The sequence below is a fragment of the Schistocerca cancellata genome, chromosome 11, assembly GCF_023864275.1.
Source record: "Schistocerca cancellata isolate TAMUIC-IGC-003103 chromosome 11, iqSchCanc2.1, whole genome shotgun sequence".
NCBI lineage: Eukaryota > Metazoa > Arthropoda > Insecta > Orthoptera > Acrididae > Schistocerca > Schistocerca cancellata.
The window spans coordinates 78,950,132-78,966,167 of NC_064636.1; the positions used below are offsets into that span (position 1 = coordinate 78,950,132).

The following is a 16,036-nucleotide window of genomic DNA, read 5'->3' on the forward strand; positions in this document are numbered from 1 at the left end:
TTTGTGGAGATGGACTGAAGAGAAATTTTTCTTATGTTCTGCAGTACGTACAGCTATGAAATGCCAGTAAAAAGTAAAAACCGATAAGTAAAGAAAGAAGTAGTGATACTGTAAATTGTTGAACAATTTCGAAAACGATTTTGGATAATGAATGAGATAAAATGTTGGGGATGTTTAAAACTTACTGTAATTGCTGCATACTATAGTAAGTCATTGATGAGACACTTTCGTTGCCGTCACTGTACTAAAAAACTTAATCAACAGTAATAAAATTAAAAGACAGTATTCTATACGTAAAGTACACGAAGGCCTACACTTTCTCCTATAATTTTCTTCAAAATGTTAAACAAATGCGATGTACTGTACCTAACAAATTGAAAATATGTAACACACATAACCCCAACATCAGTTACGAATGCACTGTTATTTCACTTCTGTACTTTGAAAAATGACACTGACTGGAATTTAATTTTCTATTTTTCTATGATCACACAAAGAGAGTGCTGTTTAGTTTTTTTGACCAGGTGCTTTAACTTTAAAATGCAGTACAGTAACGCATACTAAGTACGCATACTGTTTTACTTACGATAATCAGTTATGTTTGTTCGCCTCTTGCATCTACGATGTACGTATGAATGCTGCATTTGGTGATTCGTTTTGACGGCTGATTTGAAACCAACAATTTGCAGAAAACAAGAGTTTAAAAATAAGCATTGTTGTCAGTAATGCTCAAATACGTAACAAACAGAAACGAACATTAGACGTTATAGACGATATATTTCTTCGGAATGTAACAAAAGTACGTCGCTTTATAGGATAAGTCGCAGTAAGCGATGTCGTTTCACCAGATTTTTTTAGATATGGCGTTTACATAGGACCGTTAGATTTCGCTATATAGGCAACATGTCTTTAAAAACCACGGTATCGACTGTATTTGCAATTATATAGAAGTTTTCAATGACGTATTTTACACCGTTTCCGGGTTACGTTTTACACGTGGTAGTTATTCGACTTATTGTCGAACACCCGCATCTTTTGTTTTGTCTTAGTGTTATTGCCAGTTTCATTTCAGTTGTTGTATAGGCCATTTTCTTGTTCTAGCACTCGTCTGTCTCTTCTGTTGAACGCAGTTACTAAAGGTAACTTTTACAAACCTGCCATTTATACAATATTCATTAACTTATATTCAGGTGTAGCGTGATTTCATTTTGCCGATCTCCCCCCCCCCCCCCCATCTCTCTCTCTCCTTCTCCTCTCTCCCGAGCGCGCGCGCACACACACACACACACACACACACACACACACACACACACACACACAGTCAATTCAGTCTCACACACTCAAGGTCATCCATGTTTTCTCGAATTCACATTTATGCACCGTTTGACCTATATACAGGGTGATTCAAAAAGAATACCACGACTTTAAAAATGTGTATTTAATGAAAGAAACATAATATAACCTTCTGTTATACATCATTACAGAGTATTTAAAAACATTTTTTTTCACTCAAAAACAAGTTCAGAGATGTTCAATATGGCCCCCTCCAGACACTCGAGCAATATCAACCCGATACTCCAACTCGTTCCACACTCTCTGTAGCATATCAGGCGTAACAGTTTGGATAGCTGCTGTTATTTCTCGTTTCAAATCATCAATGGTGGCTGGGAGAGGTGGCCGAAACACCATATCCTTAACATACCCCCATAAGAAAAAATCGCAGGGGGTAAGATCAGGGCTTCTTGGAGGCCAGTGATGAAGTGCTCTGTCACGGGCTGCCTGGCGGCCGATCCATCGCCTCGGGTAGTTGACGTTCAGGTAGTTACGGACAGATAAGTGCCAATGTGGTGCCGCTCCATCCTGCTGAAATATGAATTGTTGTGCTTCTTGTTCGAGCTGAGGGAACAGCCAATTCTCTAACATCTCCAGATACTGTAGTCCAGTTACAGTAGCACCTTCGAAGAAAAAGGGACCAAAAACTTTATTGGCTGAAATGGCACAGAAAACGTTTAATACACCACCTATCAGGAGGTTTAACACCATACTTCGTTCGAAATGCACGCTGAACAACTGTCGTCGATTCACTTCTGCCGTACTCAATAACACAAAAAGCTTTCTGTTGAGCGGTCGCCATCTTAGCATCAACTGACGCTGACGCCTAGTCAACAGCGCCTCAAGCGAACAAATGTACAACTAAATGAAACTTTATAGCTCCCTTTATTCGCCGACAGATAGTGCTTAGCTCTGCCTTTTGTCGTTGCAGAGTTTTAAATTCCTAAAGTTGTGGTACTCTTTTTGAAACACCCTGTATTTTGAATATGCTGAAGTTGCTTGAAATACTCAAGTTGCTCGAAATACTCAGAAATGTAAAACTGTCTACTTCACAAAACATGTCAGTGAGCTGCTGCTGGAACCAGTCAAGTGTTACAAATTTATGGATGTAATTACATGTTGGGCTGTGTAAAGGAACGCTCACGTAAGCTCAGTAGCACGTAAAACAGGGGGCAGACTTCGGCTAATTCTTAGAACGCTATGAAAATGCAGTCCGTCTGCAAAATACATTGCTTGAAAATCACTCGTTTGACCCATCCTAGACTATCTGGTGCACTGTGTGACTCACACCAAACAGGACAAATGAGACACATGGAACGTATACAGAGAAGGGCAGCACGAATGGTGACATATTTGTCTGGTCCATGGAAGAGTATGCAGTAGCACGTAAATAATAAATCTGCTACTTGTTTAGGAGAAATAGCTGATATCGATAATTTCTAAAGAGCAATGAGGACCGTTTTTAAAATAGTTGTCCACCGTCTGCTTGCTTGCGGCCTTAGGGTAAACTATAAAATTTTGCAAAAACAGACGTAACGTCTTATGGGATAACAGCAATCAGTGATTTTATGTTACTTAAAATCCGTCTTGATTGCAATTTTTTTTTTTATTATTATTATTCATATGACCGGTTTCGGTTCATTCAGAACCATCTTCAGATATTTGCTGGATTTGGACGGGTTACTCCTGTAACTGAAATATCAGATCTGAAGATGGTTCTGAATGAACCGAAACCTGCCATATGAATAATAATAAAAAAAAAATTTCAATCAAGACGGATTTTAAGTAACATAAACTATAAAAGGTTTTACCCGTCATTATTCAGATTACTCTTGTCTTGCAATAGCTGATCAATGTACAAATACACATGCTGCGAAGCCGCACCGCATTGTGTCTTAACTTACTAAAAAATCCGGTCGAGTTCATTAACACTCGATTTACGATTTATTACACGATTTAACCCCACGACTAATTTATTTTCGGAAATTAAATTATCATGTATATGGTCAAAGTAACGTGTAATTTATAATCAAAGTCTGCCGGCCGGTGTGGTCGTGCGGTTCTAGGCGCTTCAGTCTGGAACCGCGTGACCGCTACGGTCGCAGGTTCGAATCCTGCCTCGGGCATGGATCTGTGTGATGTCCTTAGGTTAGTTAGATTTAATTAGTTCTAAGTTCTAGGCGACTGATGACCTCAGAAGTTAAGTCGCATAGTGCTCAGAGTCATTTGAACCATTTTTTTATAATCAAAGTCTAATTAAGAGATTAATAATTAACCAGTGACGGCTATTTTTATCGTAATTTGCGATCAATATACTTTTCCACATTTTGCCCTTGCATAAATACATAAAATGTAGACAAATGTAGTGTAATAAGAACTTCGTTTAGATTGTAGTATAAATGTCACGGAGGTACTGAAATACGAGTTCGATGAACCTACAAAAGTTACTCAAAGTGGTCTCCACGCTGTTCTGTGCAAATATTGCATCTTTTCAACATCGAATTAGAAACTTCGCTGCAAATTTTCCGAGATCATAGACTTTCAAATTCTGACTGGATTCGTCCGCTGGAATGCTCAACCTCAAGACACTTTACGGAATAAAATACAAAAAATGGTTCAAATGGCTCTGAGCACTATGGGACTTAACTTCTGAGGTCATCAGTCCCCTAGAACTTGTTGTTGTTGTTGTGGTCTTCAGTCCTGAGACTGGTTTGATGCAGCTCTCCATGCTACTCTATCCTGTGCAAGCTTCTTCATCTCCCACTTCCTACTGCAACCTACATCCTTCATAATCTGCTTAGTGTATTCATCTCTTGGTCTCCCCCTACGATTTTTACCCTCCACGCTGCCCTCCAATACCAAATTGGTGATCCCTTGATGCCTCAGAACATGTCATACCAACCGATCCCTTCTTCTGGTCAAGCTGTGCCACAAACTTCTCTTCTCCCCAATGCTATTCAATACTTCCTCATTAGTTATGTGATCTACCCATCTAATCTTCAGCATTCTTCTGTAGCACCACATTTCGGAAGCCCTAGAACTTAGAACTAGTTAAACCTAACCAACCTAAGGACAACACACACATCCATGCCCGAGGCAGGATTCGAACCTGCGGTCGCACCGTTCCAGACTGTAGCGCCTAGAACCGCTCGGCACCCCGGCCGGCAATAAAATAGACCTGTGACGTTCGAGTCTTGGATCACATTTCACCGTGATATGCACAGCTATCCTGTTGTATAGCTAGAGAACGCCGAAATGCACGCGTTAAACTCAAGTAGGCTGGTGTGAGGTCTGAAACAGCATACGTAATGAATGCTATAAAGAAAAGTACGTAGCTTCTGGAATACTTAACTTTAATCCACATTTGTAGAACATTGCCCTTGATGATACAGAAGTATTATAGCAATTGAATACGGCGCCTTGCTAGGTCGTAGCAACTGTAGCTGAAGGCTATGTTAACTATCGTCTCGGCAAATGAGAGCGTAATTCTCAGTGAACCATGGCTAGCAACGTCGGCTGTACAACTGGGGCGAGTGCTAGGATCTGTCTCTAGACCTGCCGTGTGGCGGCGCTCGGTCTGCAATCACAGACAGTGGCGACACGCGGGTCCGTCGTATACTAGCGGACCGCGGCTGATTTAAAAGCTACCACCTAGCAAGTGTGGTGTCTGGCGGTCACACCACATATCCCATCTGCGCGCAAGCAAGCGCACAGTCTCCCGTACCCCTCCGCCTTCTCCGCTGTCTTATCAACGAACGCTGCCCCTCACATCTGTCCTCGACCTTAGTGCTCTTGTCTGAACAACACATCAGAAACATCCGCTCTCGTCAGAGCAAAATCCTTTCTGCGCCACTCCATCCTTCAGCCACGTTCTCGACGTCCACGTCAGTAGCAGGAACCCGCGTCTGGGATAACCTCCCGCATTCTATTACAGAACTGAGCTTCAGAAAACAGTTAATGACATATCTGCTACAGCAAAACTAATGATTACGATTGTCCCTGTACGCACTCGCTTCTCTTGTATATCCTTCCTTCCCACCATATCTTACCGAGCGAGTAAGACACTGGACTCGCATTCGGGAAGACGACGGTTCAATCGCGCGTCCGGCCATCATGATTTAGGTTTTCCGTGTTTTCCCTAAATCGCTCCAGGCAAATGCCGAGATGGTTCCTTTCAAAGGGCACGGCCGACTTCCTTCCCCATCCTTCCCTAATCCGATTAGATCGATGACCTCGCTGTCTGGTCTCCTTCCCCAAAACAACCAACCAACCACCATATCTTCCTCTTTTTTGCAGTATTCTTAGCTGGTGCAGTCTCCCTAAAATTCGTTTCCGCAGAACTCGCTATATCATGAAACATCTATAAATTCTTTTAATATTTGTCACTATCATTACACTTACTATTGTCATTGTTATTATAATAATTATTATTTTTCTTATTATCATTATTAGTTGCAGCAGCTTCAGTAGTGCAGACACAGGCAGTATCAACTTTACTAGTTCATACACTCATGCTCATAAATTAAGGATAATGCTGGTCAATGGTGAAACAAGGCTCTGATGGGCGATTTGCGGGTTTAAATCACCTCGGGGTATTACCATGCGGTGCATTTGACCTGCGGTCGTCGCACGGTGGTGCTGGCAGCAGTCCACATACGCAGAGGTGTGTTGGTGCGTGTAGCGTATGGTGCAGCGAGTAAGTGTGCAGACGTTTTCAGACGTGCTAATTGTGTGCTGACAATGGCTCAAAGAACACATACTGATGACGCTGGAACAGTTGTCTCCAGACACGCAGTCTACAGACGACTGAACAGACACGGTTTATTCGCCCAGAGACCTGCAAGGTGCATTCCACAGACCTCTGGTCATAGGAGAGCCCGTAAAGCCTGGTGTCAAGAACACAGTACACGGTCATTGGAACAGTGGTCCCAGGTTATGTTCACGGACGAGTCCACGTATAGTCTGAACAGTGATTCTCGCCGGATTTTCATCTGTCGTGAACCAGGAACCAGATACCAACCCCTTAATGTCCTTAAAAGGGACCTGTATGGAGGTCGTGGTTTGATGGTGTAGGGTGGGATTATGATTGGTGCACGTACACTCCTGCATGTCTTTGACAGAGGAGCTGTAACAGGTCAGGTGTACCGTGACGTCATTTTGCAGCAGTATGTCCGCCTTTTCAGGGGTGCAGTGGGTCCCACCTTCCTCCTGATGGATGATAACGCACGGCCCCACCGAGCAGTCATTGTGGAGGAGTACCTCGAAACAGAAGAAATCAGGCGAATGGAGTGGCCTGCCTGTTCTCCAGACCTAAACCCCATCGAGCACGTCTGGGATGCTCTCGGTGGACGTATCGCTGTACATATGATACGTCTTGTGCAGGAGGTCAGCGTAAAATGAACGTGTTTTATATTAAAAAACAATGTTTAAGATCTGAATATGACAGCTGATATTGTTGAATCGGGTTTTCTTGAATAAAAAAATATTTTGTGCTATCTTGACTTTTGAATGTTTTTTTACAATTGCAACAGATCGCCCTTCAGTACTCTCATAATGGGAAAATTGAATCAGTTTCTGATGAGTGAATTTCCGAGTATTAAAATGGTTAAAATACACTATGTGATCAAAAGTATCCGGACGCCTGGCTGAAAATGACTTACAAGATCGTGGCGCCCTCCATCGGTAATGCTGGAACTGAATATGGTATTGGTCGACCCTTAGCCTTGATGACAGCTTCCACTCTCGCAGGCCTACGTTCAATCAAGTGCTTCAAGGTTTCTTGGGGAATGGCAGCCCATTCTTCACGGAGGGCTGCACTGAGGAGAGGTATCGATGTCGGTCGGTGAGGCCTGGCACGATGTCGGCGTTCCAAAACATCCCAAAGGTGTTCTATAGGATTCAGGCCAAAACACTGCGCAGGCCATCCATTATAGGGATGTTATTGTCGTGTAATCACTCCTTCACAGGCCGTGCATTACGAACAGGTGCTCGATCGTGTTGAAAGATGCAATCGCCGTCCCTATTTTGCTCTTCAGCGGTGGGAAGCAAGAAGATGCTTAAAACATAAATGTAGCCCTGTGTTGTGAAAGTGACACGCAACAGGGGGTGCAAGCGCCCCCCTCCCCCCCCCCCCCCTCATGAAAAACACGACCGCACCACAACACCACCACCTCCGAATTTTACTGTTGGCACTACACACGCTGGCAGATGACGTTCACCGAGCATTCGCCATACCCACACCCAGCCATAGGATCGGCACATTGTGTACCATGATTCGTCACTCCACACAATTTTTTCCACTGTTCAATCGTCCAATGTTTACGCTTCTTACAGCAAACGAGGCGTCGTTTGGCATTTACACATGTGATGTGTGGCTTATGAGCAGCCGCTCGACCGTGAAATCCAAGTTTTCTCACCTCCTGCCTAACTGTCATAGCACCTGCAGTGGATCCTGATGCAGTTTGGAATTCCTGTGTGACGGTCTGGATAGATGTCTGCCTATTACACGTTACGACCCTCTTCAACTGTCGGCAGTCTCTGTCATTAAACAGACGAGGTCGGCCTGTACGCTTTTGTGCTGTACGTATCCCTTCACGTTTCCACTGCACTATCACATCGGAAACAGCGGACCTAGGGATTGTTAGACACGGACGTATGACACAAGCGACACCCAATCACCTGACCACGTACGAAGTCCGTGAGTTCCGCGGAGCGCCCCATTCTGCTCTCTCACGATGTCTAATGACTACTGAGGTCGCTGATGTGAAGTACCTGGCAATAGGTGGCAGCACAATGCACCTAATATGAAAAACATATGTTTTTTGGGGGTGTCCTGATACTTTTGATTAGATAGTGTATGTGACGTAAATGGTCGTTGCAGTGTTGGCAGAAGAGCCAACACTGTTTTTCTAGAGGAGGCCGAAATGCACGCGTTTAATTACACGCTGACTGGCGTGAGGTCTGGAACAGGACAATATCTTGAGAATTGCAAATGAAGTAAGTAGTTGACATAATACTTAACTTTAATCCACAATTGTAGAACATCTCTCGTTACGGTACATGCTTCATAATATTAATTATCAATCGAATACGGCGCCTTGCTAGGTCGTAGCAAATGTAGCTGAAGACTATGCTAACTATCGTCTCGGCAAATGAGAGCGTATTTTGTCAGTGAACCATGGCTAGCAACGTCGGCTGTACAACTGGGGCGAGTGCCAGGACGTCTCTCTAGACCTGCCGTGTGGCGGCGCTCGGTCTGCTATCACTGACAGTGGCGACACGCGGGTCCGTCGTATACTAGCGGACCGCGGCCGATTTAAAGGCTACCACCTAGCAAGTGTGCTGTCTGGCGGTGACACCAAAGTCGTATCTTTTGATCGCAGTACACTAGGAGCTTCTATGTTTACTATCAACAAGGGACCGCAGAATGTAATATGTGACAAAGATTCCAACTTGGTAGGTCGACCAAGAGTTTTCAACAGACGGACTGACAACAATGTGATCTTCACCAATTCACGAGGGAGGGAGAGAGAGAGAGAGAGAGAGAGAGAGAGAGAGAGCGACTACACTGGTAAGTAGGTCGTTGCCTTTGTGCTTTAACGACGAGTAACAGACCAAAAGACACTGCAGATAGATGTTTGCGGCAGGTACTCACGGTTTCTTCGCTGGAAGAGTCGCCGTCGATCTGGCAGGCAGCAGTCGTTCCAGCTCCAGGGGATTGCCCCGTTCTCCAGCCAAATGGTAAGCAGAAAGCGAGTGCGGCCGGTGACTCCGAGAGCCTACAGGATAGAAAAAAACCACATTGTTTACCAATGTTTGACATACTACTTCATTAATCTTTTAATTACTTAAGCGAGTCTCATATTAGGTAGAACCAGTAACGACCACGCCACCCACTCTTTAAATAATCGAGATCGCTCCGTAAGTAGCCTGTTTGTATGTTGGCAGCGCTGTAGACTGTGTTAATATCGCTGACAGCACTCTGCGCCCTCGACAAGAGATTCTGTGGTTGGACGGACTAAAGTGCGCGTCATTTACGACGGCGCCCGAGTTTAGGTTAGTTCTGCGCAACTGACGTCACAAAACAAAGTCAGCCAATGAACAGAGAACGACGTTGCCAGAGCTCGACTGCAGTGCAGATCACGGACGAGTGTCTTCAGTTTTAGAAACGATCAGTCATAAATAAAGTGATTGAACAAAAGCAATGTCTTGATAGCAGACTTTCTTTTATAGAAAGTTTGGAAAAACCATTCTTTATACCAATTGCTTCAATTTCTATTAATTAATTAAACCAAACAAGCAATAAGCCTCCTACTTGATGCGATAGCAAGGAAAGGTGTTTGTGTCATTCTCACTAACCGCTTTTTCGCAATAAAGAACAGCGGTAATTGTTATTCCCTATTGTACTTCGACGAAACGTGAGTAATTCGGTCATACCAACAGTGTTTGTCGGTATTTTGCGTCCTACTTTAAAGTCCTCCAGGAGATGCATTGGATGATGAGCAGCGTTAATGTAATGGTTCAAGTGTATGGCTGCTGTGTCAAAGTTTCTGAGTTCAAATCTTGTCCGGTGCTTAATATTTTCTTTATTTACAAACAATATCGAAGGGTCTTACTTCATGAATTTCATTCGTTTGAATGTAATTTTTTGAAATTTCTAATGGCAACTAAAATCGACCATATGGAAAGTATACGCTATGGACTTTACCTCTGCAAACTCTACAAAATTTCGTGAAATGGTTTACTACATCTAATGCTGCACAATAACTGCGTTGAACATCGAAACAAAATTAAGTCATTTATGGGGGGGAAGGTATCAGTCGAGAAGATGTGTAAAAATCAAATTTTTGGGCCAAATACTGTAGTTCTTGTGAATTCGAATGGTAAGAGAGTCAAAGCAGTCGGAACACCATGTGTCAGCACAGGCGAGCAGTGCAGTGATGACAAAATCGCGGAATGCGGGGAGCACGTCTCTGTAGCAGCGAAAGGAATAATGCGGCCGTGGTGGCTTTACTTCATAAACTGCGCGCTCCCCCCTAAACGTAAGTTTGCCAACTATACTATACTATGGCGCTGCTTCTCTTGGCGCGAACAACTGGCAGTGCAACAATCCTCTGCGTCTGGGCGGGCATGCGCGAACCGTCAAGATAAAAGAATTGAACTATAGCAGTCAGCGAGTGGACAGGGAAGTGTATGGACATGTTAGTGGAGACTCTGTGTTGGTAGGACATGTATTGTAAAGCGAGATGAAATGATGTGTTTGTAAGAAAATACGCAAGGAAATGTATGGGGACGGATGGATGGTTGATAAAGTTTGGGCTGTGGAATTAATGACAACTATATAATTTTTGGAACTGGGTGTCACATGAATAAGGTAAAATTTTCTAAATACTTCGTTTGCTCTTCAATAAAATCTTTCTTTCGCTAACCATATGCCTCCTAGTAGTTAGAGTCTATAGTAGTTAGAATCTTTTTATTTAGCTGGCTGTTATTGCTACTTGCTGTAAATCACTGTAGTTGGTGTTATGAAGATTTTCTGTGAGGCAAGTGACTTATGAAAAAAGAATGGGGTTTGGACTGTTGGGATTCGTGACTGAAACAAGTTTAGGCAATTAACAGAGTTGGACGTGTATTGTGTATTGTGTGGTGTGCGTACTGTAAGACCTTCAGTACACACACCCTCAGATTATTTGACTTGTCGCTCTAACGAAGTAGGCGAGTGTGAGCAATATGTCTCGTGGTCTTATCGTGGCGTGTTTATCTTCTGCCGTTACGTCAGACGATAGAAATGCCACTCGCACACTTATAGTAGCAGATTGACGGTGACCAACTTCAAACAGAACTTCATTAATTTTCACACACATTTATTAAAATAATAACAAGCATAAAAATTACTTAACTTGGTTCTGGATGCTCTTTACAATTGACAATCTGAAGTTCCTTTGATATTGGTACGTTAATCTTATTCTCACATACATCTCTGATACTTGACAAAAGTGTCTATACATTTACCTTCATGGCTATGTACAGGAATACGGTAATCTTATTAGGTGCAGACTGAAACTTGACTATAGACTGGTACAGACTGGTGCAGACAAATGCAGACTGACTAATCGGAGGTCTGGACACTCGTTATAATACCTCATACGTTCATGTATCACTGCGCGAGTGTGATCCGCGAGGAGAAAAGGTTCTACATAAGCAGCAATCTCGTTGGCTGCGTTACATATTAATACGCGGATAGGCGGAAGCAGAATTTGGTCCATCTCTATGGCAGCGCCATCCCTTAATGCAGAGGCAGACGAGCGCTGCTCCTGCGCTGTTGTGCTTAGCGGGGTGCGCTCTAGTGGGAAAGTTGTGTACGCGCTGACTACGCGGAACTATGTACACAACATGTTGAAACTGGCGACCTAGAAATGACGGAGAGGCTTCGTCCTGCCGTAGCCCTCAGTGGTCCACAACAGACCACAGCAGTCCACCCACCCCACCGCCGCCCCACACCGAACCCAGGGTTATTGTGCGGTTCGGCCGCCAGTGGACCCTCCCCAGGAACGTCTCATACCAGACGAGTGTAGCCCCAAATGTTTCCATGGCAGAGTAATTATGGTGTACGAGTACATGCAGACAGTGTTTGCGCAGCAATCGCCGACACATTGCAACTGAGGCAGAATAAGGGGAACCAGATGGCATTCGCCGAGGCAGATGGAAAACCACCTAAAAACCATCCACAGGCTGGCCGGCACACTGGACCTCGACACTAATCCGCCGGTCGGATTCGTGCCGGGGACCGGCATGCCTTCCCACTCTGGAAGCAGCGCGTTAGACAGCGCGGCTAGCCGGGTGGGATGAATTAGAGGTAGTTTCATATTTCTTTAATTTCATATTTTCTGGATTCGTATTATTGTTAGGATTTCTTGCAGTTCAGGGCCATTCTTTTGTGTTAATTATTGGAAGTCATGTTGTGAATGTATAGCAGTCAGATTGCGTTGCGCTTGTATATTTTGAAGAGGTTAAGTTTGTGTCGTCTTTGTCAGGTAAAATTCTGTAGGTCAGTGTACAATAAAAAATAATTAAAGAGGTAAATTTACCACTCATAAGAAACCGCTTGAGATTACGTTTACAGCTTCTTGGAAGTCGCTAAATGTTCTTATTACGAAACACACGCTCAGTTTTAAGAACAGCTGCAGGTGAATGACAAAGGTATGGGAAGACAGCGAGATATCCATTCTCGAACATGAACGCAAATGACAGCCAGTCCCACAGTTTGGCATGTTTCCTCATCCTTATATCCCCCATAGCAGCTGTTCACCTGTAGATCGGCGGGACGCTACTTTCCTGCACTTCAGGGGTAGTTTGTCATCCTATTACACACATCAAATGGTTCAAATGGCTCTGAGCACTATGGGACTTAACTTCTGAGGTCATCAGTCCCCTAGAACTTAGAACTACTTAAGCCTAACTAACCTAAGGACATCACACACATCCATGCCCAAGGCAGGATTCGAACCTGCGACCGTAGCGGTCGCGCTGTTCCAGACTGTAGCGCCTACAACCGATCGGCCACACCGGCCGGCTATCACACACATTAAAAAAAAAAGTTTTGAATCACCGCGATTCTGAGAGTTCCGCAACCTGTACAGAAAATTGGAATAGAGATCAACATAAACATCACTTCCGCCCTTTTTACTGCTCATGAAAATCACACATTGCATGTTGTACCACCATACAGCGAGACTTTCAGATGTGGTGGTCCAGATTGCTGTACACATCAGTACCTCTAATAGCCAGTAGCACGTCCTCTTGCATTGATGCATGCCTGTATTCGTCGTGGCATACTATCCACAAGTTCATCAAGGCACTGTTGGTCCAGGTTGTCCCATTGCTCAACGGCGATTCGGCATAGAGTGGTTGGTGTGTCACCTCGTCCATAAACAGCCCTTTTCAATCCATTCCAGGCGTGTTCGGCAGGGTTCATGTCTGGAGACTATGGTGGCCACTCTAGCCGAGCGATGTCACTATCCTCTAGGAAGTCATTAACAAGATGGTTGCCCTATTGGTCGGAGGTTGGCATTCACGTATCGTACAGCCGTTATGGTGCCGTCCGTTACAACCAGCAGGGTACATCGGTCCCACATAATGCTACCCCAAAACAGCAGGGAACCTCAACCTCGCTGCACTCGCTGGACAGCTTGTCTAAGGCGTTCAGCCTGACTGGGTTGCCTCCAAACACGTCTCCGACGATTGTCTCGTCGGAGGCGTATGTGACACTCATCGGTGAAGAGTACGTGATGCCAATCCTGAGCGGTCCATTCGACATGTTGTTGAGCCCATCTGTATCGCGCTGCACGCTGTCGTGGTTGCAAAGATGGATCTCGCCACGGAACCGATAGAGGTACTCAAGGTACCCTCCGCCACATACCGTCAGGTGGCTTGCGGAGTATGGATGTAGATGTAGATGTAGATGTAGACGTCGGGAGTGAAGTTGCGCATGGTGCAGCCTATTGTGCACAGTTTGAGTCGTAACACGGCGTCCTGTGGCTGCACGAAAAGCATTATTCAACAACTGGAGTAGTAGCCCTCGGGCGGCCTGAGCGAGGCATGTCATCGACAGTTCCTGTCTCTCTGTATCTCCTCTACGTCCGAACACCATCGCTTTGGTTCACTCCGAGACGCCTGGAGACTTCCCATGCTGAGAGCCCTTCCTGACACAAAGTAACAATGCGGACGCGATCGAACCGCGGTATTGACCGTCTAGGCACGGTTGAACTACAGACAACACGAGCCGTGTACCTCCTTCCTGGTGGAATGACTGGAACTGATCGGCTGTAGGACCCCCTCCGTCTAACAAGCGCTGTTCATCGGTGGTTGTTTACATGTTTGGGCGGGTTTAGTGACATCTCTGAACAGTCAAAGGGGCTGTGTCTGTGGTGGTTCAAATGGCTCTGAGCACTATGGGACTCAACTGCTGAGGTCATTAGTCCCCTAGAACTTAGAACTACTTAAACCTAACTAACCTAAGGACATCACAAACATCCATGCCCGAGGCAGGATTCGAACCTGCGACCGTAGCGGCCTTGCGGTTCCAGACTGCAGCGCCTTTAACCGCTCGGCCACTTCGGCCGGCGGTGTGTCTGTGATAGGATATCCACAGTCAACGTCTATCTTAAGGAGTTCTGGAAACTGGGGTGATGCAAAACTTTTTTTGATGTGTGTAGATAAAGCTTACCGGCCAGTAATCTTCTTCAGTGCAGATGCACTTGCATAGCCCGAACTCTTATGGGAATCGGTAGATTGACTGCCGCGGGTAACGAGTATACTGGGCAGGGGCACTACAAATGTAGTGTGTGGACAGGGAGTTGGAAACGTGGGTCTCACGGGGAGCGTACCCCTGCAGCCGTACTATGCTCTGAGTTCTCTGTATATACTTAAGGGTCTCCGGAATGCCCTATACTTGCAATGGTAAAATAACGCTTATAAATTACATCTTTCCTCACAAAGTATTTGAGGTAGGAAGTTGAACTTTTTACAGATTATTTATTGGAATATGGGCTACAACATAACACATGGATTTTACAAAATTTTAGTTCAGTTATTAAAGATGATTTTTTTTCAATTGTAATGAAAATTCACAACATTTTTTTGCAATTTTTTATTTATATATTCAAAAATATACAGTTTTTTTTTTTTTTGGAAAAAGGCTGTGTTAAATTATGCAGAAGGTACTGTGTAACATTTACTGAAAGTTTGAAAGAAATATGTTTGGAAGATCCTTAGAAAACATGTAATTAGTATGAGAAAATAAAAGTTTTGGGAATCGAGCGACAAAGATTGGATTAACTTTTTAGTGCATTCCAGGTCCATAGGATGGATTATCTTCATCCTCTGCAAACTCCCTTCTCCAGCTTCCTCTTGTTCCTCCTCCTGTTTACTCTTGCTTGTATTTCTAGACTCTTTACAGCCCTGTCTGCAGCCCGAAGGCGTTCCTTGTCTAATGCAAGCATCGCTCGTACCATGTTAGAACCTATCTTCATTCCCATATTTCTAAATACCTTGCACCTTACAATGTTGCCATCATTGAAAGTCGCAACAGCATCGTACACACCAAAGTGAAGTGTTTCTATTCCAACAAATACAGTCTTGGGGATTCTCGACCATATAACACTATTTACACTTTCATTGGGGTTTTGAGTTTTTCCGTGAATACACTTTTTCAACAGTTCAGGTGATGCTAAGTCTTTGAAAATAGGTTTAGCCACAACACATACTTTATCTCACATCACTAAAATGTACCTGATGAACACGGACGTTAATAATAACACCATTTGACAGAAGTTTAACAGCGCCACAGTGGGTCACGCCCATGTAGAACACATTTCAAAAAAAATTTAAAAATAGTTGTAGTCTTCGGAATTGAATAAATTATATATCTATTAAAAGGTAATAGTCTGCAGATTCAGAAGATGCAAAAAAGTAAAAATTAAACTTTTCATGATTTTGAGCCTTTCCGGAGCCCCTTAATCGGATAGAGCGTCTGCCATGTAAGCAAGAGAGCCTGGGTTCGAATCCCGGTCGGGGCACACATATTCAGCTCTCCCCGTTGATATTTATCAGCGCCTGTAAGCAGGTAATGGTCTGTATTTAATTCTAATTTCCTCCTAAAATTGTGTGTCAGCGACCACTGCATGATGAAAAAAGTGGCGTTTGG

General features: G+C 44.1%; 1 protein-coding gene across 1 annotated transcript in view; it reads right to left on the minus strand.

Annotated features, from left to right (window-relative positions):
• Positions 1–16,036, minus strand: part of LOC126108225 (uncharacterized) — a 927,355-nt gene that overhangs the window by 598,994 nt on the left and 312,325 nt on the right. Inside the window, exon 4 of the mRNA XM_049913457.1 lies at positions 8,987–9,110. Within this exon, the coding sequence (XP_049769414.1) occupies positions 8,987–9,110 (124 nt within the window). The remainder of the gene's footprint in view (positions 1–8,986; positions 9,111–16,036) is intronic.